Consider the following 27,969-nt stretch of genomic DNA (forward strand, 5'->3'; position numbering starts at 1 on the left):
GAGTAGTTGGGACTACAGGTGCCCGCCACCATGCCCGGCTAATTTTTTTGTATTTTTAGTAGAGACAGGTTTTCATCATGTTAGCCAGGATGGTCTCGATCTCCTGACCTCGTGATCTGCCCACCTCGGCCTCCCAAAGTGCTGGGATTACAGGCGTGAGCCACCGCACCTGCACCTCTATATCTCTTAATAAGCCTATGCTGCTTTTTCTTTACTGAACAGTTTTATGCATGACCGTTGACATTCTATGAAGATATGTGTGGATTAATAAGTTTGTTTTTTGTTTATTTGTTTTTAAGAGACGAGATCTCACTCTATTGCCCAGGCTGGAGCACAGTGGCATGATCATACCTCACTGCAGCCTCAACCTGGGCTCGCAAAATCCCCCTGCCTCAGCCTCCCAAGTAGCTGGGACTACAGGAGCACACCACCACATTCAGCTATTTTTTTATATATATATATATATATGTATATATGTATTTTTTTTTTTTTTTTAAGAAATGGGTTCTTGCTATGTTGTCCAGGCTGGTGTTTAACTCCTGGGCTCAAGCGATCCCCCAGAGCACTGGGGTTATAGGCATGAGCCATCACATTCAGCCTTAATACATTATTTTTTTTAGTTAGCAAGTGAAAAAGTCAGACCTCTAGGAGGCAGATATAAGAATGGCTTCTTATCTCCACCCTCTGAGGACCAGCAGAGATTTGAGACCTTCCACCGTCACACCCTACAAGCATGATTTGTTCCCATTGGAGCCTTGTGAACAGAACTGGCCATTGCCTCTTCGCTGAGGTGACCTGCCTCATGTCGTACACTAAAGATGTCAGAAGAGCCAGGTGCGGCTGCTCACACCTGTAATCTCACTACTTTGGGAAGCTGAGGCAGGTGGGCCCCATGAGGTCAGGAGTTCGAGACCAGCCTGGCCAACATGATGAAACCCTATCCCTACTAAAAATACAAAAATTAGCCGGGCATAGTGGTGGCTGCCTATAATCCCAGCTACTCAGGAGGCTGAGGCAGGAGAATCACTTGAACCCAGGAGGCGGAGGTTGCAGTAAGATGAGATCACACCACTGCACTCCAGCCTGGGCAACAATAGCAAAACACCGTCTCAAATTAATGAATCAATCAGAAGTATAGACAGACACATCCACTATGGCTTTGCTTCCTTGTTTGGAACACCAAGGGGCAGGCTTCCATCCTTTCCTATGAGAGAGTGCGAAGCATCAAGCCTAGAAAATGATCACAACAGTGCAGGATATAAAGCTGAAGGAATATGTCATACTTTGTTTTCTCTCATCTTCTTTTTTTTTTTTTTTTTTTTTTTTTTTTTTTTTTTGAGACGGAGTCTCACTGTGTCTCCCAGGCTGGAGTGCAGTGGCGTGATCTCGGCTCACTGCAAGCTCCGCCTCCCGGGTTCACGCCATTCTCCCGCCTCAGCCTCCCAAGTAGCTGGGACTACAGGCGCCCGCCACCGTGCCCAGCTAATTTTTTGTATTTTTAGTAGAGACGGGGTTTCACCATGTTAGCCAGGATAGTCTCAATCTCCTGACCTCGTGATCCACCCGCCTCGGCCTCCCAAAGTGCTGGGATTACAGGCTTGAGCCACCGCGCCCGGCCTCTCTCATCTTCTAAATTGTCCCCTGGGAGTGGGGCAGCCCTGACCATGCTCTCCAGGGAGAGCCCACCAGATCCTACATGTTCACACACTCAGGAAAACAAGTGGCTAAGAATCCCTCTGGTCTAGCCTCAGCAGGATTATCCGAGCACCCCAAAGTTAACAAAAAATCTAAATAATTGATGTTTGGGGTGAAATAAAAGAAACTAAAATCCCAAATAATCTAAATATGTGAGGCAAAAGGAGAAGGAGGGAGGTAGGTGTGCAGGCCTTTGTCTTTTTTGACATGAGGGTAGAGCTAAAGGGTAATTCTACATATTGATACAAAATAAGAGTTTAAGTATGTGTGTTGATTAGCCATTAAAGGAACCGAAGTGGGGTCTATAACTTCATACTACTGTAGAGGGAAAGAAGCAAAAACACAGGAATTGGAAAACAGAGAAGGGAAATTGCATAGCAGGTGAATGCTACCAAAAAGAACGGAGGTAGAGAATTGTTCGGGCAAAAAAGACTTTAAGGAGAACAGCACTAGAAGGAGCAAAAGAAGTTCCTAATAAAAGGGAAAGTCATCACGAACATATAGATTGTGAATCTCGGTGCCTGCACTACATAGCTTTGGGCTATGTAAATAAACAACCTTTAGAAATCATTTAGGTCCAGAGCTGGGTGCGGTGGCTTGTGACTGTAATCCCAGCACTTTGGGAGGCTAAGGTGAGCAGATCACCTTAGATCAGGAGTTCAAGACCAGCCTGGCTAACATGGTGAAACCCCGTCTCTAAAATTAATACAAAATTAGCTGGGTGTGGTGGCGGGTGCCTGTAACCTCAGCTACTTAGGAGGCTGAGGCTGGAGAATCGCTTGAATCCAGGAGGCAGAGGTTGCAGTGATCCGAGATTGCGCCACTGCACTCCAGCCTGAGTGACAGAGCAAGACTCTGTCTCAAAAAAAAAAAATTTAAGTCCAAAACCATGATAAGAGGAATTGGATGAATCCAAAACCATGGTAGGAGACATGAATGTTTCTGTGAAATGGGTAGACAATGTAATCCAGATAAGGTTGTGGAAGATTTTATAACACAGCAAATGAGCGTAAACAGAGACAGTCTGCTAATATTTGTTGAGCGGTTTTCATATCACTTGCCTCATAGTGAAAAGCTTATAACGCAGGCCTCACAGCTATATGATGAAGTAGCTACTGCTTATCATCTTCCCTGTCTTACAGATGGAGAAACGAGGCACAGAAAGGTTCCCAGCTAATGAGTGGCTATGCTGAGATTTGAAGCCAGCAGACTGGCTTGTTGAGTGTTCTGTGTTCTTGATGTTATGTTCCACTGGAACTTGGGGAGATGCATTTGTGACTGACGTCCTCGGACTGCACTTGGCATCAGAACCATCCAGGAACAAGGAAAGCCATCAGAGCCATGAGTGACTGGGGCAGTCAGGTTACCTGGCCCTGATTCTGCACTCTGCCCTTGATGAGGAGTTACCTCGCTGGGGCCGTGTTTGACTTGAGAACCAGAGCGCCCATGTTGGTCAGCATTCTCTTAATTGAGCACTATTGCTTGTTAGGGCATGATCTTGCAAGATGCCACCGTTAGCCCAACAGAGTGCTAGGGCAGCAGTGGAGCCAGTCCTCAGTCTGTCTTCTGAGGTCCAGACAGACCTCAACTGACTAACAGTGTCAGCAGGAGCTTGTGTACGGAGCTGTCTGCCAGGGACATGCCACATCACACAGTGCTGCCAACACCTTGCTTCTAGTTGGCTTGTCACTGGTAATCTGGAACCTCATCTAATAACTAATATGTCACTACTTAATATCAAACAATCTGAAAGCAACCTGAAATACTGCCATACTTACTAAGCAATATTCTTCTTTAATACAAACTGAAATCAAATATTCACAAAAGTCTGTTATGTTTTTTGTGGGGTGGTTATTTATTTATTTATTTTTAAAGAGATGGGGTTTTGCCCACACTGATCTTGAACTCCTGGGCTCAAGCAACCCACCTGCCTCCGCCTTCCAAAGTGCTGGGATTACAGGCGTGAGCCACCACGCCCAACTTAAAAGTTTGTTATGTATGAAATCAGAGAAAAATCACAGCACACCCAGGAAACTCACATGGGCCACATTATGCCAATACAGCAAACTAGAAACCAGCAACAACCAAAATAAAACACGTTTCTGAATAACTTTTGAGTGAAGGATAATCAGAACTGAAATTAGAAGCAATTTAGAAGGAAGTGGCAAGAAAAATACTATACACCAGATGCGGTTATAAAAATACTTACGAGAAAGAGTGACTTCAGGTGAATTTATTAGAAATAAAGAGTAGGCCAGGTGCAGTGGCTCATACCTATAATCCCAGCACTTTGGGAGGCTGAGGCATGTGGCTACCTTGAGTCCAAGAGTTTGAGATCAGCCTAGGCAACATGGTGAAATGTCCTCTCAACCAAAAATACAAAAATTAGCCAGGCGTGGTGGTGCATGCCTGTAGTCCCAGGTACTGGGGAGGCTGAGGTGGGAGGATCACCCGAACCCAGGAGGTCGAGGCTGCAGTGAGCTGTAATCAACTCATGAAGCTAGAAGGAACATGATGAAAAAAGTAAAGACACTAGAAGGAAAAGGATTTTTTTTTTTTTTTAAAGACAGGGTCTTGCTCTGTTACCCAGACTAGAGTGCAGTGGCACAGTCATAGCTCACCACAGCCTCGACTTGCTGGGCTCAAGTGATCCTCCCATCTTAGCCTCCAGAGTAGCTGGGACTATAGGCTTGCACCACCACCCTGGCTAATTTTTTTATTTTGTGGAGATGGGATCTTGTTTTGTTGCCCAGGCTGGTCTTGAACTCCTGGGCTCAAGCGATCCTCCCGCCTCAGCCTCTCGAAGTGCTGGGATTACAGGTGTGAGCCATCACCCCAGCTGAATATTTTTCTGTGTTAGTACGTGTAACTCAACCTTCTCTTTTCTGTACTGTTCTCATCATCATGACGGGTCATAAGACTTCACACCTGGGGCACAGGCTCCTTGGTTAATGTTCTCTTGTGGGTCACATCACACTTGCCTTGATACAGTCAAAAGCTCATGGAACTCTCATCCTGGCTGGGCCATTTAAAAGGTGTCAATTCTGCCTGCCAGGGTGCTGTGGCTGCAAGGTGACTGGTTTGTGTTTCCAGGCCATAATGAACTGTGAGCTCCCTCATGGCTGGTGCTGATGGAAATCAAGGAGGAACTCGGTTCAAACTCCTGATTGCCCTGCGGTCACTCTTAGCAGGGCAGCTGTCTTGGGCTTAGCTCTGGGTCCTCAGTAGAGCCAGGCAGAGCCTCTGAGACAGCAGAGGACAGTCAGAAGTTGGCCACTTAGAAAGGATTTGTGTTTGCAGGAACAATTTGGGACCTGGTGGTGTTTTCATAAATGTCCTGTTATGCCTGTTTTGTTGTGTAGGTTTTTATCTGATGAAAATAGTCTGGAGTATAAATATTACAAGCTGAAGTTGGCAGAAATGCAGCGGATGAGCCAGAACTTGCGAGGAGCCGACCAGAAGCCGACCTCGGCAGAGTGTGCAGTGCGGGCCATGCTGTATGCCCGGGCTGTCCGTAACCTCAAGAAGAAACTGCTTCCGTGGCAGCGGCGGGGGCTCCTCCGTGCTCAAGGGCTCCGGGGCTGGAAGGCAAGGAGAGCGACCACTGGGACCCAGACCCTCCTATCCTCAGGCACCAGGCTGAAACACCACGGCCGGCAGACTCCAGGCCTCTCACAGGCAAAACCATCCCTGCCAGACAGAAATGATGCTGCCAACAAGGACTGCCCGCCAGACCCAGTTGGACCCTCTCCTCAGGACCCCAGCTCAGAAGCCTCAGGTCCATCCCCCAAGCCAACAGGAGTGGACATCTCTGAAGCACCTCAGACCTCTTCTCCCTGCCCATCTGCTGACAGTGGGTGCTCACTCCTGTCCCCCTCCTCTGGGCCCCAGTCCCTACTCTCCCATCTCCAAGGTCTCTCTAGAATTGGGGAGAGGGGGCTGCAATCTAGGCAAGGCAGTGGATAAAAGCCCTAGGGACCTGGCCAAGACAAGTGCACGTGTTGGCGCTTTCTCTCTTACTTTCTTGAGAGAGCTGCATGCAAGTCCTGCAGCTCCCTCCTCCTCTTCTGAGAGTGGAGCTGGCACGAGGTGCTGCCCCATGCCTCTGTGCTCCCTGACAGGGTTCTGCTGCTGGGGCCGTGGGCAGTTCGTTGCGTGAACTTGGGATCCCGTGTCCTGCTATATCCTGGCCTCTCTTGATAGTCCTCAGGGCTGTCTTGTTCTCTCATTCTGCCTCCTCATCCCCAGGGTCTCCACAGTTCCTGTTCTTGGGGTTCACTGACCTGCACTGATTCCTCTGAATCGACTAACTTCACCCCTTCTGTTTCTTCTGTCACCTTAGCTGTTTCCTTCTCTCTGTACCACAGGCCTGCTCTCTGGCCAGTGCTTCCTACTCAGCACTAAGTGGGAAGGAGAGGGCAAAAAAGTGTCCACAACGGCTGCATTCTCTAGGTGTTGCTATGTCATGAGCCATTCCAAACTGTGGCTTAAAACAGGAAGCATCAGCCGGGCATGGTGGCTCACTTGTAATCCCAGCACTTTGGGAAGCCACGGCGGGCGGATTGCCTGAGCTCAGGAGTTCGCAACCAGCCTGGGCAACATGGTGAAACCCCATCTCTACTAAAAATACAAAAAATTAGCCAGGCGTAGTGGCACGTGCCTGTAGTCCCAGCTACTCGGGAGGCTGAGGCAGGAGAATCGCTTGAACCCAGGAGGCGGAGGTTGCAGTGAGCCAAGATCTCGCCGCTGCACTCCAGCCTGGGCGACAGAGCAAGACTCCGTCTCAAAAAAAAAAAAAAAAATCCCGGAGGCATCCGGTATTGTGAATTTGCCAGTGGCTGGGTCGTCTGCTGAGCTAGCCCACACATGTGTCTGCGATCAGCAGCAGGTGTCCAGGCTGTCAGCTGAGATGATGGTATGGCTGGGCCACGCGCCTGTCATCCCCCCAGCAGCCAGCCCATGTTTGTTCACCTGGCAATTGGGGTTGGGGCTCCAGGAGAGAGAGCAGAAGTACTCGAGTCCTCCAAGGCCCAGGCTTGGAACTGGCAACAGGCTTTTCCACCACATGCTATAGCCGATTTGAGTCCCAGGACCAGCCCTGATTTGAGGGGGTGATACACAGAGTTCACTTGGTGACAAGGAGTCTGCATGTGGCGAAGGGCAAGGCTACAGGGAGGGGACATGCAGGCCTTCTTTATAATCAGCTTCCACAACCCTGCAGTGTTTACACGGGGAGCAGCAGCTCAGGAGTCATGCCTGACAGGTGCTTTATGTTTTGTAGTTGACATGAAGACAATGGAGACTGCAGAGAAACTGGCTAGATTTGTTGCTCAGGTGGGACCAGAGATCGAACAATTCAGCATAGAAAACAGCACCGATAACCCTGACCTGTGGTACGTACCCGCCGGGTCTCATCACACCTTTTTCTTTTTCAAAGAGAGAAAGTCTAAGGATGTTGCTTAGGCTGAATTCAAATTCCTGGGCTCAAGTGATCCTCCTGTTTTAGCCTCCGGAGTAGCTGGGACCACAGGTGTGGTCCACTGCAACTGGCCATTATACCCTTTAGATTTGAGTGTGTTCATGCCACAAACATGTCCTGAGCCAGCCCACAGCCTGGCCAATGCATTCCTACCATGGGGGTTACACCAGGAGTAAATCATGACTTCACTTCAGCTGAGCCAGGGGCCTGAGGGAGAAAGATCTCTTCTAGTCACCTGAGTTCAGGAGTTCGAGAGCAGCCTGACCAACATGCTAAAACCCCATCTCTACTAAAATACAAAAATCAGCCGGACATGGTGGCAAGCACCTGTAATCCCAGCTGCTCAGGAAGCTGAGGCATGAGAATTGCTTAAACCCAGGAGGCAGAGGTTTCAGTGAGCTGAGATTGAGCCACTGCACTCCCTCCTGGGCAACAGAGCGAGACTTCATCTCAAAAAAAAAAAAAAAAAAAAGGCCGGGCGCAGTGTCTCATGTTTTTAATCCCAGCACTTCGGGAGACTGAGGCAGATGGATCATGAGGTCAGGCATTCAAGACCAGCCTTGCCAACGTAGTGAAACCCCGTCTCTATACTAAAAATAAAAAAAATTAGCCAGATGTAGTGGCGTGTGTCTGTAATTCCAGCTACTCGGGAGGCTGAGGCAGGAGAATTGCTTGAACCTGGGAGGCAGAGGTTGCAGTGAGCCGAGATCGCACCATTGCACTCCAACTTGGACAACAAAGAGTGAAACTCCATCTCAAAAAAAAAAAAAAATCTGTTCTAGGGGACCTGCCCTTCTGGGGCATCAGGAAAAGCCTCCCCAGAGTGACATTTAATCTGCATCCAAAGACTAAATAGGATTTGGCCAGGGGAGGGGGGAGAGGTGAGGATTTACTGCTCACTGCATGATAGTAGTGATAGTCAGCCCTTGCCCAGGTCTGGACAGGAGGCACTTCTACATGGGGATAACGTGGCGTGCTCATGCTGGGAGCAGGTACCTTTGCCCTCTCCATTCCTCAGATAGGTGGAGCTCTGCTCAAAAGCACACAGCCCGTAGGCAAGAAAACCTGGGCTAGAAGCCAGCTCTGCCCCTGGGGTTTTTCCCTGGGGTGATGTGAGATGCACCCTCCAGAGAAAGGCTACCAGTGGGAGGCACCCATCTTCCATTACGAGCCAGGACCCTACTGAGGGGTCTCTGAACTCCTCGTGCTGGTCCCAGCTTGTGGGACAGTCATGCCTTCGTCCAATTAAAAATACAATTGAAAACGTGCATTTCTCAGCGCATTTATGGAATTCAGTGGTGACGGAACATACTCTTTCAACTTGTTTGGGACCTGATTGCATGAGCCAGGCCCTATTCACCCTCTGCAGCCTTGGCTTATGACTGGGTCCTGCATTGAGGTACCACCCACCTTGTGGGGCACCAACCACCTACAGACGGGAAGCCTGACGAGGCTTACAGTCAGGTTCTGCCTTTTACAGACAGTGGTGGCCTTGGGGAGCTGCTGGACCCTGTAGACCTCGGGGTTGGGCCTGTCCACTGTGTATGTGGGATTTCCCCTGGCAGGGTTGGGTAAGGAGGACAGCTCAGTGCAGGGCAGCTGGGGGCATCCCATCAGTCCTTTTTTCTTTTTCTTTTTCTTTTTTTTTCCAATGAAAAGTACAGTTTAAAGGAGAATTTTGCATTAGCCTGGGTACTTGGGCTGTACTACTTGTTGGGTTTTGGGTGATTCCTCCCCATCTGTGACAGCCTTTTCTGAGCAGTGTCCTTCAGAGTACTCTGTTCTGTCCTTCCCTGGAGGGAGAGCCCTGGATCCTGACCACGATACTGGGCAGGGTGTTGGACGCTATCCAGCCATGCTTGTAAATGGGCCAAGATGACTTTGTGTTTCTTTTGCCTTTAGAAAAATTTTATTTCTAATGTGCTGAAGCTCATTGAGTTAATTCATTTTGTGGGTGTGGTTATGTTATAAAGTTGTCATACAATCTTATTTATTTATTTATTTATTTATTTATTTATTTATTTATTTATTTTTGAGACGGAATTTTACTCTGTCACCCAGGCTGGAGTGCAGTAGCGCGATCTCGGCTCACTGCAACCTCCGCCTCTCGGGTTCAAGCGATTCTCCTGCCTCAGACTCCCAAGTAGCTGGGATCACAGGTGTCACCCAGCTAATTTTTGTAGTTTTAGTAGAGACGGGGTTTCACCATGTTGGCCAGGCTAGTCTTCAACTCCTGACCTCAGGTGATCCTCCTGCCTCAGCCTCCCAAAATGTGCTGGGAGGCATGAGCCACCATGCCCGACCCAGATTCATTTGTTTCTGCTAATATTTAGTTGTGTGTGTGTGTGTGTGTGTGTTAGCCTGGTATAGTGGCATTTGCCTATGGTCCCACCTACTTGGGTGGGTGACATAGGAAGATTTCTTGAACCCAGGAGTTTGAGGCTGCAGTGAGCTATTATCACACCACTGCACTCTAGCCTGGACAACAGAGTGAGACTCCATCTCTAAAAATGTATAATAATAAATAATTATAAAGCTGTCCAGTTTTTCCAATACCATTCTTTGAAAGACCACCCCTTTTTCGCAGTAGTTTGAGAGGCTACCTTAATCGAATGCTGGGTTTCTGGTCTTTCTATTCTGTTCCTTCGGTATGTCTTATGGACTACTATGCTGTTTAACTCTAGAGGCTTTGGGGCATTTTGTAGTGTTTGGTGGGGCTGGAACCCCTTATGAGTGTTGTTCGGAGTTTTCCCAGATACTTTTACATATTATTTTTCTTTATGAACTTTAGAACCATCTTGTCCTGATTCAGAACAGGGTTTTATTGGGATATATTAATATGCTAATTGGGAGGACTTGGCACATTTATGAGGTTGAGTTGCCTTATGAGGACCATTTTTCCTTTGGTCCAAGTGGACTTTGGTGCTTTCAGGAGTGTTTTAAGTTTGTCATACCAGCCACAGCTTCATAGCTGTGGTTACAAGTCAAAGTGGCCACCAGACCCCTGAGGCACAGAGGGGCCTCATCTCCACGCCCACATAGCTGGACTGCAGGCCCCAAGTGGGAAGTGCTAGGGGTGAGGAGCCTTCTCTGGGGGCACCTTACAGCTCCATGGTGCACATGTTCCAGCAGTAACTGTGCAGCGCCTCCTGCCGTCTCTCCATGCTTCTCGTATCTGGGAGGAACCAGAGTCAAAATGGGCACATGGAGGCCCAGAGAGGCCAGTGATGTAACCAGAAAGGGTGAGATGGGTCTCAGGCCAGATTTCTATTCCAGCATTTTCCCAGGCCCTGCATACCTTGTTCATCTGCCTCTCTCCCCTGGAAAGTAGTTACGCTCCTTGAATTCTAGCTCCTTATTAAGTTACTAGTACTCTTCAAATTTTCTGTCATTGAGAGGCTGCACCATCAAGCTATAGCCGCATAGAGAGCGGTCAGGTTATTCTTTCCCTTATCCCACCTCCACCTTCCTTGGATCAATCCCAGCAGTTTCAGCAAATAAAAATGTTGAGAGATTCCATCTGGTAACCTAATGTATTTCCTCTGTGCCCCAGGTTTCTACATGACCAAAATAGTTCTGCTTTCAAATTCTATCGAAAGAAAGTGTTTGAACTATGTCCATCAATTTGTTTCACATCATCTCCACACAACCTTCACACTGGTGGTGGTGACACTGCGGGTTCTCAGGAGAGCCCCGTGGACCTCGTGGAAGGGGAAGGAGAGTTTGAAGATGAGCCCCCTCCGCGGGAGGCTGAGCTGGAAAGCCCAGAGGTGATGCCTGAGGAGGAGGAGGAGGAGGATGAGGATGGCGGAGAGGAGGCCCCTGCTCCCGGAGGGGCGGGCAAGTCTGAGGGCAGCACCCCTGCCGATGGCCTTCCCAGTGAGGCTGCCGAGGACGACCTGGCTGGAACACCTGCCCTGTCACAGGCCACCTCAGGTACCTGCTTCCCCCGGAAGAGGATCAGCAGCAAGTCGTTGAAGGTTGGCATGATTCCAGCTCCCAAGAGAGTGTGTCTCATCCAGGAGCCAAAAGGTGAGTGCCCGCCTGTCGGCACAGCTGCCTCCAGCACAGTTCTTGGTTGGTGGGCTGTGAGAGTTAGAAGAGACAGTTGGAGACATTTTAATCCTAAAGAGTTTTGTGCACCACTCCAAAATGTGAACCGACACTCATGTTTCCCGGTGCTCTGAAGGCATTGCTCTAAAGACATGTTTCCTTGCTGCCCTGTGGCTTCTGGCACTCTACTTGCTACTGGACATTTCCCTGACTGCCCGGATTCAGGTCGGGGCTTCCCCACTTGTGGAGGGGTGGGCCTGGGTCATCTCAGCTGTTTTCCTGTCTGTGACTTTGTCAGCTGGGGGCCCTTCTGAGCTCCTGGAAGGCCCAGGGTGCTGATAAGCTGCTTCATGTCATGACAGTGAGATGGGAACAGAGCAAGGGTGGTCCCAGGCAGTGGTCAGTGGGACCTTCCTTGGCCATGGGAGGCCATCTCCTGCTCTCCTGTGGGGAGGTTCCGGGTTCTTGAGGTATAATTTACCAGCAGTGAAACACACCCTTTCCAGGTGGACCATTTGAGTTTTGTTGACTGTGCAGAGGCGAGACCCCACCAATACAGCAGAGCTGAAGCCTGTTCCCAGAACAGGTCTCTTGTCCCATTTCAGTCCCCTGCCCCATTCAGCCCCAGCAACCACTGACTGTTTTCCGAGACCCAGGTATTCTACCTTTCCTAGTCTATCGGTACATGGAATTGCATCGCATGTGGCCTTTTGGTGGGCAGGCCGTGGCCCAGATGACTCCTGTGCCCCCCATGCCCTCCGAGCTATCTCCCCACAGTCACGCCTGGACCGTGCTTTCACATGGGACTTCTGCTGCAAAACCTGTGTGTGAAGTTGTAGTGAATGGTGCCCCATTGTGGGACTGTGTTAAACAGTCACCGGTGTGTTCTACATCATTCAGACAGTCATATTTACAGGTGACAGTGGCCTTATGGTTTTGCCTGCTTTGGAATAGTCCTCATGTTTTGTGTTTGAAAACCTTGGTGTTGCAGTGAAATGCTAACCATTCTACTATAACCCTTACCATCGTTCAAAACTTCAAAACTTCTCATGGGCCGGGTGCAGTGACTCGTGCCTATAATCCCAGCTTAGCGGGGCTGAGGCAGGAGTATTGCTTGAGCCCGGGAGTTTGAGACCAGCCTGGGCAAGATGGCCAGACCTCATCTTTACAAGAAAAAAAAATTTAATGTAAAAAAATGAAGTAAATAATTAAACTTGTCATGGATGGTGGGTAGTGTATCAGAGTGCTTGTTATGTATGCTCTTCTTGGTGGAGTTTTTTATTTCTGTTTTAGAAGCTCTCAGTTCTTTTGGTAATTGATGAGATAAAACCAGACCTGCACCGGGTGTACTGGCTCACGCCTGTAATCCCAGCAATTTGGGAGACTGAGGCGGGAGTTTGAGACCAGCCTGACCAACATGGAGATACCCCATTTCTACTTAAAATACCGAATTAGCCAGGCGTGGTGGTTCATGCTTGTAATCCCAGCTACTCGGGAGGCTGACGCAGGAGAATCTCTTGAACCTGGGAGGTGAAGGTTGGCATGAGCCGAGATCATGCCACTGCACTCCAGCTTAGGCAACAAGAGCGAAACTCCATCTCAAAAAAAAAAAAAACAGACTTGCTAATCTCCCTTTCATAAAAAATAAAATAAAATAATACGATTTGGTTCTCTATATGAGAAGCATGGTTGTTTTTTACTAGAAAGTTTTAGGCAGACTTTAATTCTTTTTTTTTGAGATGGAGTCTTGCTCTTGTCGTCCAGGCTGGAGTGCAGTGGCGCAATCTCGGCTCACTGCAACCTCTGCCTCCCAAGTTCCAGTTATTCTCCTGCTTCAGCCTCCTGAGTAGCTGGGATTACAGGAGCTCGCCACCATGCCTGGCTAATTTTTATACTTTTAGTAGAGACGGGGTTTCGCCATGTTGACCATGCTGGTCTCGAACTCCTGACCTCAGGTAATCTACCTGCCTCGGCCTCCCAAAGCGATGGGATTACAGGCATGAGCCACTGTGCCTGGCCCAGACTTTAATTATTTCCCAGTGAATTAGCTACAGATAAACTAGGAGAGCATAGTATCACAAATAGCTGGTACACAAATATTTCTGTAGTCATGGAAAATAATCCATGTATTGGATCCTTTGTTATAAATGTGGGGACTCTTAGGTTTGAATAGACTTTCCAAAAGCGAGGCACCCCTCAAGTGAACCCTTCACTATGGCCCAAGCTGCCTTCCCTGAGTGTGTCCCGCCTCTGCTCACTCCAGGGGTCATACATGTTCATTCCTGAGAAGAGCTGGGGCACAGCTGGGGCTTAGGCCCATGCAGGGCCCAAGACACCTTCTGTCGTCAGAGAACTGTTAGCCAAAATAGACTGCAAGACCTTCAGTCTCTAAGTAATGTAGGGAAAGCACGTGTATGTATGTGTACATGTCTCTTTCTTTTGCCTTCTAGTCCATGAACCAGTTCGAATTGCCTATGACAGGCCTCGGGGTCGTCCCATGTCCAAAAAGAAGGTGAGCTTAATCATTTGTAGTCCTTACTCAAAGTATAGTTGGTTAGAATTTGTTGGAGTTCCAATGGAAGCTGCAGCTTGTGATTAAGCTATGCTCACATTTCAAACTGAGGTATTAACGTGTAAAACACAAGAGACTTTTCTCTTGGGAGGACTTTTGAAAACTGTTTTGCCTTTGTTCAAAGCATAGACTAGTGATTGATCTGTGTAATGGATAGTTGAGATCCCTGTAATGAATGCAGTGGGATTTGAGAGATAAGCAAGATAGTGTCTTGGCCTTGTAAGAAGTTCAAGCTAGGCTAGGTGTGGTGGCTCATGCCTGTAATCCCAGAACTTTGGGTGGCAGGGGCGGGCAGATCACAAGGTCAGGAGATCGAGACCATCTTGGCTAACACGGTGAAACCCCATCTGTACTAAAAATACAAAAAATTAGCTGGGCGTGGTGGCGGGCGCCTGTACTCCCAGCCACTCGGGAAGCTGAGGCAGAAGAATGGCGTGAACCTGGGAGGCAGAGCTTGCAGCGAGCCAAGATCGTGCCACTGCACTCCAGCCTGGGCAACAGAGCAAGACTCTATCTCAAAAAAACACCAAAAAAACAAAAAAAAAACAAAAAGTTCACGCTAAGGCCTATTGGGTGGTTTACGCCTGTGATCCCAGCAGTTTAGGAGGCCGATATGGGCAGATCGCTTGAGCCCAAGAGTTTAAGACCAGCCTGGGCAACAGGCAAAACCCTGTCTCTGCAAAAAATACAAAAATTAGTTGGGCATGGTGGCGCATGCCTGTAGTCCCAGCTACTCTGGTGGCTGAGGTGGAAGGATAATTTGGGCCTGAGAGGTCGAGGCTGCAGTGAGCTGATTGCACCATTGCACCCCAGCTTGGGCAACAGAGTGAGAGACCCTGTCTCAAAAAAAAAAAAAAAAAGTTCAAGTTATCCAAGCGCACTGATTCACGCCTGTAATCCCAGTGCTTTGGGAGGCCAAGACTGGGGGATCACTTGAGTCCAGGAGTTTGAGGCCAGCCTGGGCAACATAGTAAGATCTATGTCTCCTCCTGGTCTCCTTAAAAAATAAAACATAAAAACGTTCAAGCTTAGTAGACTGGAGGTGTGGTGAAGAGAGTGCACTCATCTGCTAGTAAACAGAGCATGGTGTGTGCCGTCAGCACCTCCTACGTGCCAGATCCTGATTGTCCACCTGGAGGCAGCAGCAAGCAGGGCCAACAGTGAAAGAGAAATGGATGAGGTGGTCCTGGGGATGCTGTGGGCAAAGAGAAGCAGGTCAAGGAGAGGGAGAATAAGGTGGGGTCTAGGGGATGCCGCTGAATTGGGAAAGCCAAGGGAGGTCTCTCTTGCAGATGATGTTGGCACAAGCCTGGAGGAGCTGAGGAGAAACAGTGTGGAGATCTGAGAAGGGCACAGCCTCAGCAGAGAGTCTGGGGCAGCAAGAGACCTTTGTGGCAGCAGAGGAATCGGGGTGGTCACACAGGACCTCAACAGATGTTAACGCTGTGGCCCTTTCTCAGGGAAGGGAGGGTCCCTCTGGGACCTGTGGCGGATGTGGCCACTAGGGTGGAGAGCAGCCTGTGGGTGGGAAGCAGGAGGAGGCTCAAACTTAAGACAATTGGACCAGGGCATGAGGAGCAACGAGAAGGGGTGAAGATGGAGTGGGTGACACCTGATTGTGGGCTGGGTGTGCAAAAGCCAGGGGTCCAGGTGACCCCAGGGTAGTCAGCTTGGGCAGAAGAGGGACAGAACTACCATTCACTGACCTAGAGGCAGGTTATAGAAAGGGGGCAGATACACTCCAGATGGCCTGGGGGACACAGTGCTGGGGGCAGGCAGGGTCACCTGGGACACATGTGGAGAGACTGCACCGGTCCTTCATGGTCAGGGAGGAAGGTGGGGAGCCAGGCGAGGTCGCTCTGCTGGTGTCAGGCAATGCCATGTTGCTTCCAACCCCTTCCAGGTGATCTAGGTCAGTCTGACCCCAATTATGGCAGGAAGGAGGAACCTTCCCGAATCCAGAGCTCATGGTCCTGACTGATGTGCCAGGTTTTAGGCTGAGCTGGCATCTGGTGTCCGTTTGTGTGGCCTGCGTAAGGGCACGGCCACATGAGGGCACAGCAGGGCCTTGGTGTCAGGCACAGCTGTACTCTAGCCCAGCCCTGCCACCGAGTAGTTTTGTAACCTTGGCATGTAACCCCCGAGCCACGGGTTTGTCTGTAAAATGGGACGGCCACACCTACCCAGCAGGTAGGAGGTACGGTGAGGATTAAACTGAACAAGGTTCCTGGTGGGTGTCCTGCACGTGCTGCTCTCTCCTTGAGACTCTGCACCTGTCCTCCTTTCTGCCAGTGACTGCAAATGGAAGGGAGGCTGTGGTGGCTGCAGCTCTCCTCTGCACGCCTCCGCCTTGCCCACAGGGCTTGGCTTTCCTCCAGCTGTCCAGGAAACCGCCATCATGATTGTTAAACACAGATTTAAACATTCCCGAAGAAACTTCCAGGCTGAGCCGACCCCTCTTGCGCTGCACCTCCAAGCAGCTATCCTGAAAGGGAAAAGAGTGCAGACCTGCCATTTGGGGACCCCTGTGTCCCGCCATGACCAGCATTTCCCCTTCCTTCCCTACCCGTCACCCCAGGGCCCAGGTCGTGCGCAGTTCCCAGGAGGGCCTGACGGATGCCCTGTTTCTCATCTCATCCGGTGGGTTCTGTCACCTCTTTTCTCCAGGCCACTTTCTCATGGCAAGGGGCCCCCCAGTATAGCAGGTCCTGTGTGGTGTCCCCTGGCTTGCAGAGGTGTCTCTTCACTGTTAGTGCCCCTCTTCCTGTCCCAGCCCACAGCATAGCTCCTCCCTTCATACCTTCCCTCCTTAACTGCCCTGCAGAGAAACTTATTCCCACACCACCTCACCAAGACCACCTCATGCCATTATGGAGGAGCCGCCTGCATCCAGTAACTCACACATCCACACACACAAGATACACACACGTGGACGCATATGCACACACACACGCGTACACACACACAGCTACTTCATATAATACCCTCGGAGATGCATCTGAAGAGAACAAAGGGAATTTCCCTCTGCCTTTGAAGGTCCAAGTCTAAACCTGTTGAAATGAACTGACAATAGGAAGATTAACAGGATAAAAAATGGTATGCAGTCCAGGTGCACCTGTAATCCCTGAACTTTGGAAGGCCAAGGCAGGAGGATCGCTTGAGCCCGGGAGTTCAGGACTGCAGTGAACCATGATGGAACCACTGCACTCCAGCCTGGGTGACAGAGCAAGATCCTGTCTCAAAACAAAAAAGTTATACATATTTATTCACGTGCATAAGCACAGGAGCCATATAAAACATTATGAAAACTCAAAGAAGGGCCAGGTGGTTGAAGCTAAATACCTTTTCATAGGGGAGAGGGCAGTTGGGAGGCTATAGGTAACTTTAGAGGGGAAGCAGAAGATTTTAGGAGAGATGAATGGAGGCAGGCATCATCTTGTGAATGATCCTCACTGAGAATTGAATGGGACTAGAGAACAGCCAATGGTTTGGGCTCTAGGTGTGGTGTTTAACATTCCATCATTTCAACTCTGGTTAATGACGTTTCAGGGAAGAGATCCAAGGCCCTTCTGTTCTTCTTGGGCAGGTCCAGTTTCTAGGTAGATAGGGAACTTGAAGAGAACAGCTTCCTCCTGTGCTTTGGGAGGGACGGAGACAGGAGGGAGGTCAGAGGGACCTTGAGGCTGTTGCTTTAGTCCCACCTGTCAAAGTGCCATAATTTGGGGTATATGTTTCTTTTTTTGTTTTTTTTTTTGAGACGAAGTCTCCCTTCGTTGCCAAGGCTGAAATGCAGTGGCACAGTCTCGGCTCACTGCAACCTCTGCCTCCGAGATTCAAGGAATTTTCCTGCCTCAGCCTCCTGAGTAGCTGGGATTACAGGCATGCACTACCACACTGGGCTAATTTTTGTATTTTTAGTAGAGATGGGGTTTCACCATATTGGTCAGGCTGATCTCAAACTCTTGACGTCGTGATCCACCCACCTTGGCCTCCCAAAGTGCTGGGACTACAGGCGTGAGCCACCACGCCCAGCCTTGGGGTATCCGTTTCTGATCCCTTGCGTCTTGCTGCCTGTTGAGTTCTCGGCACCTCTCCAGGTTTCTAGGGTGAGAACACTGAGGCCCCAGGAGCTCCAGGGGCCCAGGCCTTCCTTATGGGAGCAGTTGCTCTCTTCTCCCTCCTGACCTGAGGCCCTGCACTCTCCCTTCTCCCTTCCCTCTCCCAACCCCTGCCTCCCCCAGGCTTAGCCTTTTCTGCCTTGTCTCCAAGCTCCTTTGTCTCTGAAGTGCCTCCCCCATGCACCCCTAACGTTAGGGAAGCTGATTCCTGGGCACCTCAATGCAGGTGGCAAGGGAGGATTTGTATTTTGGTTGAATTGTACCTCGTGAGGCCTGCATGACATGATGGGGCAGGTCGCTAAGCTGATGAGGGCTGACTGCCCAAGGACCTGAGCTCACAGGACTCAGCACGCCCTTCTCACCCTGCTTCCCATGCCCAGGGTCATCTAACCCTCTCCCAGCCACTCCCACCTGTCCCCTGCTCAGACCCCCAGCACCAGCCTCCATGATCCTCCTCAGCACCTTCTTCTCTCCCTCTCAAGAGTACATGAACTCTCGCAGCCTCTCAGGTAGTTCAGTATATGCCTTAAAGAAATACATCAGCCAGGCGCAGTGGCTCATGCCTATAATCCTAGCACTTTGTGAGGCTGAGGCGGGCAGATCAGCCAAGGTCAGGAGTTCGATCAAGACCAGTGTGGCTAACATGGTGAAACCCCATCTCTACTAAAAGTACAAAAATAGTCGGGCGTGGTGGCACACACCTGTAATCTCAGCTACTCGGGAGGCTGAGGCAGGAGAATCACTTGAACCCAGGAGGCGGAGGTTACAGTGAGTTGAGATTGCATCCCTGCACTCCAGCCAGGGCACCAGAGCAAGACTCCGTCTTTAAAAAGAAAAAAGGCAGGGCGCGGTGGCTCACGCCTGTAATCCCAGCACTTTGGGAGGCCGAAGCGGGTGGATCATGAGGTCAGGAGATCGAGACCATCCTGGCTAACACAGTGAAACCCCGTCTCTACTAAAAATACAAAAAAATTAGCCGGGCATGGTGGCAGGTGCTTATAGTCCCAGCTACTCAGGAGGCTGAGGCAGGAGAATGGTGTGAACCTGGGAGGCGGAGCTTGCAGTGAGCCGGGATTGCGCCACTGCACTCCAGCCTGGGCGACAGAGCGAGACTCCGTCTCAAAATAAACAAATAAATAAATAAATAATAATAATAATAATAATAAAAGCTGGGTGCAGTGGCACATACCTGTAGTTCCAGTTAATGGGGAGACTGAGGTGGGAGAATCACTTAAAACCGGGAATTCGAGCCCAGCCTGGACAACATAGCGAGACTCTATATTTTAAAAAAACACAGACAAGTTTTGTTTTTTTTTTTTTTTTAGACAGAGTCTTATTCTGTTGCCCAGGCTGGAATGCAGTGGCGCAATCTCGGCTCACTGCAACCTCCGCCTCCCAGGTTCAAGTGATTCTCGTGCCTCCACCTCCCAAATAGCTGGCATTACAGATGCCCGCCACCACGCCTGGCTAATTTTTATATTTTAGTAGAGACAGGGTTTTGCCAGGTTGGCCAGGCTGGTCTCAAACTCCTGACCTCAAGTGATCCAACCCACCTTGGCCTTCCAAAGTGCTGAGATTAAAGGCATGAGCCACCGCACCCAGCCCACCCACACAAGTTTGTGAAGAGCCAAGGAATACATGGCAAGGTCTTGGACTGCCCAGCTAGGCTCTCACACAGCAGTGTGTCATGAATATTCATGAGTGAATAGAAATTCCTTCTGCTAGATCCCTGCAGGCTCCTCCTCCAGAGGCCCCAGGGCCCTGTCTGTCCCCAGATCTCCATCCAGTGGCCCAGAGAATGCTGCACTTCCCCACCACCCACAGGACCAATCACAGCTGTACTAGCTCTCAGTGAGGTCTGCTCTGAGCTAGATCTCACACAGACTCCGGTGTCCAAGTAGAACTCAGTCCCTAGGACAGACAAGGCAGTCAGGGATTGAATGAAGCACTGAGGGAGGGGTATGTTGGGGTGGTTCAGGGAGGGTACTGCCAGCCAGTTCTCACCCACCGTCTGGCCCCCATTCTGCCTCCAGGCCTATGCCCTGGTGCCCCCCACTCTTCCTGTGGTCGTCACAGGGCCACCCTTCTTTATCCAGGGCTCCGCTGAGGGCCATCCTACTGACTCCTTGACCCCGGGACTGCACATTCCCTTACCCAGTTTTCCTCACAGTCTTGGCACCAGGGTTATAGTGGTGGCTGAGAGGCAGGACTGACCTCAGGCCAGTAACCTCTGACTTAGAAGTTCCATCCCACCCAGGGATGTTGCAGATAACTGGGAAAGTGACCGGAGCTTGAGCCTGAGCATCTGGAGAGTCAGGAGAGCATTTGGGGGTGAGGGGCTCCAGGCACTGCCTAGGACAGACCCTTGATCCGGGCACCTCCCTGTGGCCCACATGTCTGGACTCCTCTCTCCTCAGAAACCCAAGGACTTGGACTTCGCCCAGCAGAAGCTGACCGATAAGAACCTGGGCTTCCAGATGCTGCAGAAGATGGGCTGGAAGGAGGGCCATGGCCTGGGCTCCCTCGGAAAGGGCATCCGGGAGCCGGTCAGCGTGTACGCAGCAGGCAGCCTGGGGTGGGAGTGGGTGGGGCCTCAGTCCTTCCACCTGCAGCCTGACCTTGGCTCCCTCACGCCCAAGGTGACTTACAGCTGGCAATTGATTTTTGTTTTTTAAACAAAAGGCATCTTCAGATGAGAAGCTGATCATTTACATATGCAGGTGTTTACAGGGCTCCTTTCTGTCCTGCTGTAGATTTTTTAACCAGCTTGTTGGCCCTGGTCATTTTGTCCTCATTTGTTATCATCATAAAAGCTAAGTGGTATTTCTGTGTAGTTTTGGCCTGGAACCACTTTCCCATTCCCGGGAACCCATAGCCGGGCCAGCCAGGGTCCCGAACACAGGCCCAAAGTTTATTAAACCCCAATCGTAACATCCAGCAGGCATTTCATTTAATACTGAGCTTAGTGCCTGCTGGGTAAGGCATTCCAAGGTAACCAGGGCCCTCTGGGCACCCCCTCAAAAGCCAGCTCTTCTTCGAGGGTGAGTACTCCTTGTTTCCACTGTGAGTCGTGTCTTGATTTTCCCTCTCTTTGATGTCTCAGTGTGTGTCCCAAACACCTGCATCTCATGGACTGTTTGTGCCCATGCCCAGTTCCTGGCATGCCAGGCCCTGGGCTCAGGTGCACAACTGACTCTCTTTTTCACTCCTTAGGGGAACCCCCTCAGAAGGGGAAGGGTTGGGTGCTGACGGGCAGGAGCACAAAGAAGACACATTCGATGTGTTCCGGCAGAGGATGATGCAGATGTACAGACACAAGCGGGCCAACAAATAGGTATGTTTACGGGACAGTGCATAAGGCCCTCCGCCCTCACCGGCGTGCTGGTATGCAGAGAAATTCCCCCAACAAAGTTGATATTCCCTGTTCCCCCAAAAATGCCACACACAAAAAAATCACAAAATTCTGTGAGGGAAACAAAAGGGTCTCTGGATGCGGATATGCCCCATTCTTACATTCCAGGTTTGCTGAAGGAGCAAACCTCATGTTGGCCAAGGGCAGCTGCACGTGGCCTGCCTGGTGCCCTGGTTGTGAGCCCCTCGAAGCCTCTAGGCCAGGCTCCGTGGATGTGCACGTGGAAATAGGCCACGCCTGTCTCTTCTCTTGCTCAAGTTTTCTCTCACAGATGAGGGCCACCTACCACATAACATGACCAGCAAACGGATTGTTTAGTCCAGAGGGCCTTGCCATCATGCAAGTGGAAGGCCGACTGTGACAGCCATCGCCACAGAGGATGGCAGTTAGCTGTGTCCCTTTGTGAGGGTCTTCAAATCCTTTTCCTTCTGCAGGGCCTTGGGCCTGTAAATATCCTCATCTTTCTACTTTTTTTTTTTTTTAGTTGTCCCTCTCACCTAATTTCCAACTCAGTTTTGAACAAAATCGTTCTCTTCCTGAATAGATCAAAACCACTGATGAGAAAGATAAGCCTTGAAGCAGCAATTGCCCTTAAAACATCATCCCTGCCCTGGATCGGCCTGGAGCCAGTGCCCAAGTACGGTTTGGTGTGTACATGAAAACAAACGTCTCTGCAGTCTCTGGGGCGGAGGTTTCGCTGGCTTTTCTTTCTCTCAAAGAAAAAACATGCACCATTTTCAATGTGCTTTTGCCTCTCCTCTCTGTTCACATGCTTTTAGCAGCAAGTCCCCTCCAAATCTGTCTTGGTTCCCCTTCAGAAGGTGGCGCTGCCCCCGAAAGGCACCTCAGCCTGTGAGTGCTGAGGAACCAGCTCCTCTGGCTGGTTTTCCAGTCGGACTGGCCATTGCTCTCCAGAAGTGCTCTGTTAGCAAACGTGATGTGGAAACGATCACAGATGGTGTTTTCTCGTTGTTCTCCAGAATTTATACGGGGGAGACAAATCGGTAATTACCAAGTCTGCGCTCGGGTACCAAAGCTCTGAAGCTCTCTGAACAGTTGCCATACTTGAGTTGATGAATGTGTTATTCATGATGTCTCATCTCTTCAGTGCATCTTGAGAGACTTAATAAAATTTTAGCAACGGTACAGAATAGCTCTATCAGGTGGGGAGTAATCACTAAACAGATTAAATCGGCCCCAGATTTACATGTCTTTTTAGAATCCACAGTGTAAGCAAACTACAGTTACAAAAGGATGGGGGTTGTAAACTCTCTGAGACTCTGCACTTTTCGCACGTGTAGCATCGTCAAGTGCTGTCTTATTACAGCCTTTGTAAGGAGAGGCAGGCTCCCCCTGGGGTGGGCTCTGCAGCTGCTCTATTTCCAGGCGTGTGATCGCTGCCACTCTACAGATTCCCCAGCAGTCTGCTGTGTGTAACTCCACTCAGTTCTCCACTCATTCTTCCTCGTGAAGCAGAAGCATTAAAGTTTTAAGTATGGGCAAAAATCTGGAAAACTTAGGATCCTCCTCACACCCCGGGATTAGGGGACGCAGCAGTGGCTAGGGCATCAGCCCCAGAACTGAGTGGGAAATGCCACTTGTATTGGTTGTAAAGAAATCCTGGCTTTGGGCTGGGCATAGTGGCTCAAGCCTGTAATCCCAGCACTTTTGGGAGGCGGAGGCGGGTGGATCACCTGAGGTCAGGAGTTTGAGACCAGCCTGGCCAACATGGTAAAACCCCATCTCTACTAAAAATACAAAAAAAAAAATTAGCCAGGCATGGTAGCAGGCACCTGTAATCCCAGCTACTCAGGAGGCTGAGGCAAGAGAATCACTTGAACCTGGGAGGTGGGGGTTGCAGTGAACTGAGATCATGCCACTGCACTCCAGTCTGGGCAACAGAGCAAGACTCCATCTCAAAAAAAAGGCTGTTGTGATTGGCTCCACGCCTGTAATTTGCTTGGGAGGCCTAGGCAGGTGGATCCGCGAGGTCAGAGATGAGACCATCACAGCATAGATGAAACCCGTCTCTACTGAAAATGCAAAAAATTAGCTGGGTGTGGTGGCAGGTGCCTGTAGTCCCAGCTACTCAGGAGGCTGAGGCAAGAGAATCACTTGAACCCGGGAGGCAGAGGTTGCAGTGAGCCGAGATTGTGCCACTTCACTCCAGCCTGGCAGCAGAGTGAGACTCTGTCTCAAAAAAAAAAAAAAAAGAAAAGAAATCCTGGCTTTCTTTAAGCCACAGACTTCCTAGGCTGTGGTCCGAGCTCCTTGTCTGCCTGGTCCCTGTCACCTTGCAGTGCCACCACCCCCAGGGGCTCTGCTTGCTTCCAGTGGCTTCTGTAGCTTTGGCAACTGGCAGATCTTTATGGCAGTAGAGGTGCCAGCATGGAGGATGGGGCTTGGGTTTATTACCCAACCCTCGAACGAACCAGCCTGTGGGGGCCTGGAGTAGAGCTGGTTTTGGGGAACCACAGGTGCGGGGGGTTCATCTTCTCCTTTCTCCTTCTCCTTTCCTGACTCCTCCGACAGCTTCCATGTTGGCCGTGGGTCAGGTGAACGGATGGAGCTCCGAGCGGGGCTCGGCCCGCTGGCCCGAGCGAGGCACACACACCTACAGCGTGGATCAAGCTCGCTCTCTCCAGCATCGCCCTGACCATTCCATGTGCTTTGTCCTAGCATGTTAATTCTTGACTTTTTCCACTTCATTTTACTAAAAAGTTAAATGCTTTAGGAATTTGTGGTGTGTGGCCACTGACCACCCCCCACCTCCTGCCGCTCCTCCAAGTTTGAGCTGAGATGGTTCTGTGAGTCCTTGGCAGGGGTCAGAGGGCACACCTCCTTGAACCTAGAAAGTCCCTACACTCTCAGAGGACGCCTCTCCTGTGGATTCAGCGCTGGGGCAGTGAAGGTGTCGGGAGCCAGCAGAGCATGGTGCGTGCTGCCAGCTGCCGGCCGGCCGGGATAGAGGAGATGCCACTGGCCCTCCGTGCCCCCAGCCCCTCCCTCTTAATCGAGGCTGCCCTTGCTCTCTGCAGAGGCCACTCTGCAGGATCCTCATGTCGCGCGTGACGTGTGGTGGCACAGCCGTGTCAAAGTCACAGTGTCTTTTCTGTCGTTCTAGTTCCAGGGTCACCCCCGAGAGGACAACAGGCATCTGGAAGTGCTCTCTCGCCACTCTGGGTGCTTACTGTCTCTGGCTTGTTTCCATCACTGGAAATCACTTAGAGAATTGTAGTGTTTTTGGTCCTTGATAAAGCCTAGAAGACATTTGTGATGTTACAAAATGGAAGTTTTCTTTTGTTTCTGTTTTTTAAGATCTAAGAAGTTGTGAATGTTGTTAATCATTTAGCCGTTGCAATAAATGTAGAGGAAATGCAGTGTGCCAGGGTCTCCATGGCTGTGTTTTTAAAATCAGACCAGTCACCAGCGCACGCAGATGGGAGTGCAGTGTAGAACCAGATGACGGCTGCCTCCCAGTACGTGCCCTCTGCCGGCATGGTGCTCCTCCCTCAGGCCCCTCCTGACTGGCTCGCCCCACCTGAGGGACCTTGTGTCACTGTCACCAGGAAAGCCTGGAAGATGCCAGAGAGCAGGAAGTGACCAAGCACCGGAGGGAGGGTGATTGGTACCACCGAATACAGAAGCTGCCTTTGAGGGGTATCAGGGAAGTGGGAGCCATGCCCCTGCTGCCTACGACTCACCTGTGGCCACAGGGCTTTGCCCCATCATCCCAGGGCTGGATGGGACGGCAGTTCCAGCTAACAAAGTAAAACCGTGGCCTGCCTGGGCCTCCCTCTGACTGAGGAGCTGCCTCTCTGTCATCTTCATACTCCCTGCTGTCCCTGGGTGCTACCAGCCTGCCCATGGTTCCTCTGCCAACAGCCCCTTGGCCCTCCAGGTGAGGAGGGGCATGCAGAGGGCACAGCAGGGACCAAGCCAGCACCCAGGGGATCTGCAGGGGCCTCCGCCTGACCAAGGTGAGGAGGGGAGGAGCAGACTGCACAGAGGGGCAAGGCGCTGTGCCCAGGGCAGGTGATGCTCATGTAGGAAGGTCCCTGTGGGCAGCTTAGTGGGAGCCTTGAGACAAAGCCCTTAGGAAGCTGAGGCAAGACCTCCAACCTCACTTCTGCTGTGCCCCAGGGGAAGCTGTTTCCAGGCAACACCCTCACCCTGCCTTCATCTTAGCGATGTCTAACCACTGGCTTCAGTGGCACTCCCCAAGAAAGGCCAGAGCCTGCAGGGAAAATGTGGGGCTCACCTGCAGGGGGTGAGCAACTGCCAGGAATTTCTCTTCCGTAGCGGAACCCCTCTTCCCCTAGCTCCTCTTAATACCGCCCTGAGGCCAGTTAGGGTGTTAGGAGACAGGAAAAGGGGTGGCCTCCAACCCAGGATGCCTGTCCTGGCATTGACCCCAGGCAGGTCACTTGATCTCAGGCCTCAGTTTCCCCTCTGCAGACTGGGAAGGATCTCATTTGGAAGGTAAAATCTCCCCTGCTGCCTTGTACTAGATTGGTGCAAAAGTAATGGCAAAACTCACAATTACTTTCCCACCAACCTAATAATTTAGGACTAACTGGAACCACAAGATGCCTCTCATGGCCTTTCTCCTCCCTGGAGCTTCCCTGGAGCAAGACAGGCAGAGGGCGCTGCGGAGAAGCCCCAGTAGCAAAAACAAGGAGTGGCTTCAATCCAAGCCTTTGCAGTGCGTGTATGCCCATGTACAGACGTGCACGCATGCATGTTCAAGCAGCACGCGAGGAGTTTTTCCTTGTAAAAGATGAAAAACCAAACCCAGATGTATGTGGAATGGAGCACAGAGGCTTTCTCCTCCCATGAGTCAAATGACAGGACACACCAAGGGTGCCACTCGCAGACTGCCGTCCTCTCCCCACGGGCTGTCTCAGCAGTCTCCATGGCCCGTGGGTAAAGAGCAGGTGTTGGGTTGCCTTCGGAGGATATTCCACGTGTAGACGATCATAGGCACAATCGTGTTTTAGATAGAACCTTTAAAATGCAAATTGTACTTCAAGTTCTATTCTGCTGCCTGCTTTTTTTCACTTAAAAAATTTCTGAGGGCCGGGTGCGGTGGCTCAAGCCTGTAATCCCAGCACTTTGGTAGGCCGAGACGGGCGGATCACGAGGTCAGGAGATCGAGACTATCCTGGCTAACCCGGTGAAACCCCATCTCTACTAAAAAATACAAAAAACTAGCCGGGCGAGGTGGCGGGCGCCTGTGGTCCCAGCTACTCGGGAGGCTGAGGCAGGAGAATGGCGTAAACCCGGGAGGCGGAGCTTGTAGTGAGCTGAGATCTGGCCACTGCACTCCAGCCTGGGCGACAGAGCGAGACTCCGTCTCAAAAAAAAAAAAAAAAAAAAAATTCTGAGGCTGGGCACGGTGGCTCACGCCTGTAATCCCAGCACTTTGGGAGGCCGAGGCGGGCAGATCACCTGAGGTTGGGAGTTTAAGACCAGTCTGACCAACATGGAGAAACCCCGTCTATACTAAAAATACAAAAATTAGCCAGGTGTGGTGGCACATGCCTGTAATCCCAGCTACTCAGGAGGGTGAGGCAGGAAAATCACTTGAACCCCAGAGGCGGAGGTTTTGTTCAGCAGAGATCACGCCACTGCACTCCAGCCTGGGCAACAAGAGTGACACCTAGTCTCAAAAAAAAAAAAGAAAAAAAATCTGAAGCTGCATATGGTAGCCCATTGCTTGTAATCCCAGCTACAGGAGAGGCTGAGGTGGGAGGATAAATTGAGTCCAGGATTGGAGGCTGTAGTGAGTTGAGATTGCATCACAGTACTCCAGCCTGGGCAACCCTGTATCTAAGAATATAAACCTGAAATAAACTTACATATACGTGTGTATATATGATGGTTTGTCATTTAGCTAACAGGGTCTCCACCCCTAGCCAGTTGGGTTTTGGGCCCTACATCCTAGAATAGGCTTCTTTGTGGATAAAGTCCAGGAAATAGCATATGAGAACAAAGGGTCCTCCTGGGGGTCTCCTCACCTTGCTGCCTCCACACAGTTCATATGCCATCTAACTTTGGGGTGGCCCTGCTGATGCCCCAATTCCCTGGTTTCCCTGCCTCTTGGGGACAGTGGGGGCTGCGGTTCCTTCAGGTGTCTCCAGCAGGCACTGGCCCTGAGGCTGGGCTCCACTGCCACCCTTACCTGCAACCCCTGACCCCTTGGGATATGGACCTGACTGCTGACTCTCTCTGCCTCCTCTAGGTCCCTCAACTCTGTCCCTGTCACCCACACCCTGTCACTGTCCCCACCTTAACAGTCCAGGAGCCTGTGGTGGTTTGGGGTCACCATGTTCCCTGAGAGGCCCGACCAGGCCTCTCTCTCCCCTGTGTCCACATACTACCCCAGTGCCCACCCATGGTGGAGGGTGGTGTCTTGAGGGCCAGAGATGTGCTAGCAACAGGGATGCTGTCACTGACCCTCTGCTCACAGTCAGTCCTCCCCTAGGTGGTCAAGCGGTGGGACCCTCCAAGCCTCCATTTTCTCCAGTGAAATGCAGCCACCAGCTTGCAGGGTTAAATACATACGGTTACCCAGGACCTCTCTTAGAGGGTTCAGAGGGACTGGTCTTCTTACCGACTGATCTTTTCACATCCCACC

The 27,969-nt window shown here is 50.8% G+C and overlaps 1 protein-coding gene across 26 annotated transcripts in view; it reads left to right on the plus strand.

Annotated features, from left to right (window-relative positions):
* The window catches only part of SUGP2 (SURP and G-patch domain containing 2), a 44,360-nt gene extending 19,646 nt beyond the window's left edge, over positions 1-24,714 (plus strand). For 3 of the 26 annotated variants that reach the window (XM_017952315.3, XM_021930918.2, XM_003915210.5), the window contains exons 5-11: positions 5,058-5,548; positions 6,977-7,088; positions 10,728-11,206; positions 13,678-13,739; positions 20,335-20,471; positions 21,131-21,251; positions 21,874-24,714. In XM_017952315.3, coding sequence (XP_017807804.2) covers positions 5,058-5,548; positions 6,977-7,088; positions 10,728-11,206; positions 13,678-13,739; positions 20,335-20,471; positions 21,131-21,251 — 1,402 coding nt within the window. In that variant the 3' untranslated portion in view covers positions 21,874-24,714. The other 23 variants (XR_640822.4, XR_002518927.2, XR_640827.4 and 20 more) reach the window with 19 other exon arrangements.
* Positions 24,715-27,969: the final 3,255 nt, after the last annotated feature.

This window comes from Papio anubis, chromosome 20 (assembly GCF_008728515.1).
Source record: "Papio anubis isolate 15944 chromosome 20, Panubis1.0, whole genome shotgun sequence".
Lineage (NCBI taxonomy): Eukaryota > Metazoa > Chordata > Mammalia > Primates > Cercopithecidae > Papio > Papio anubis.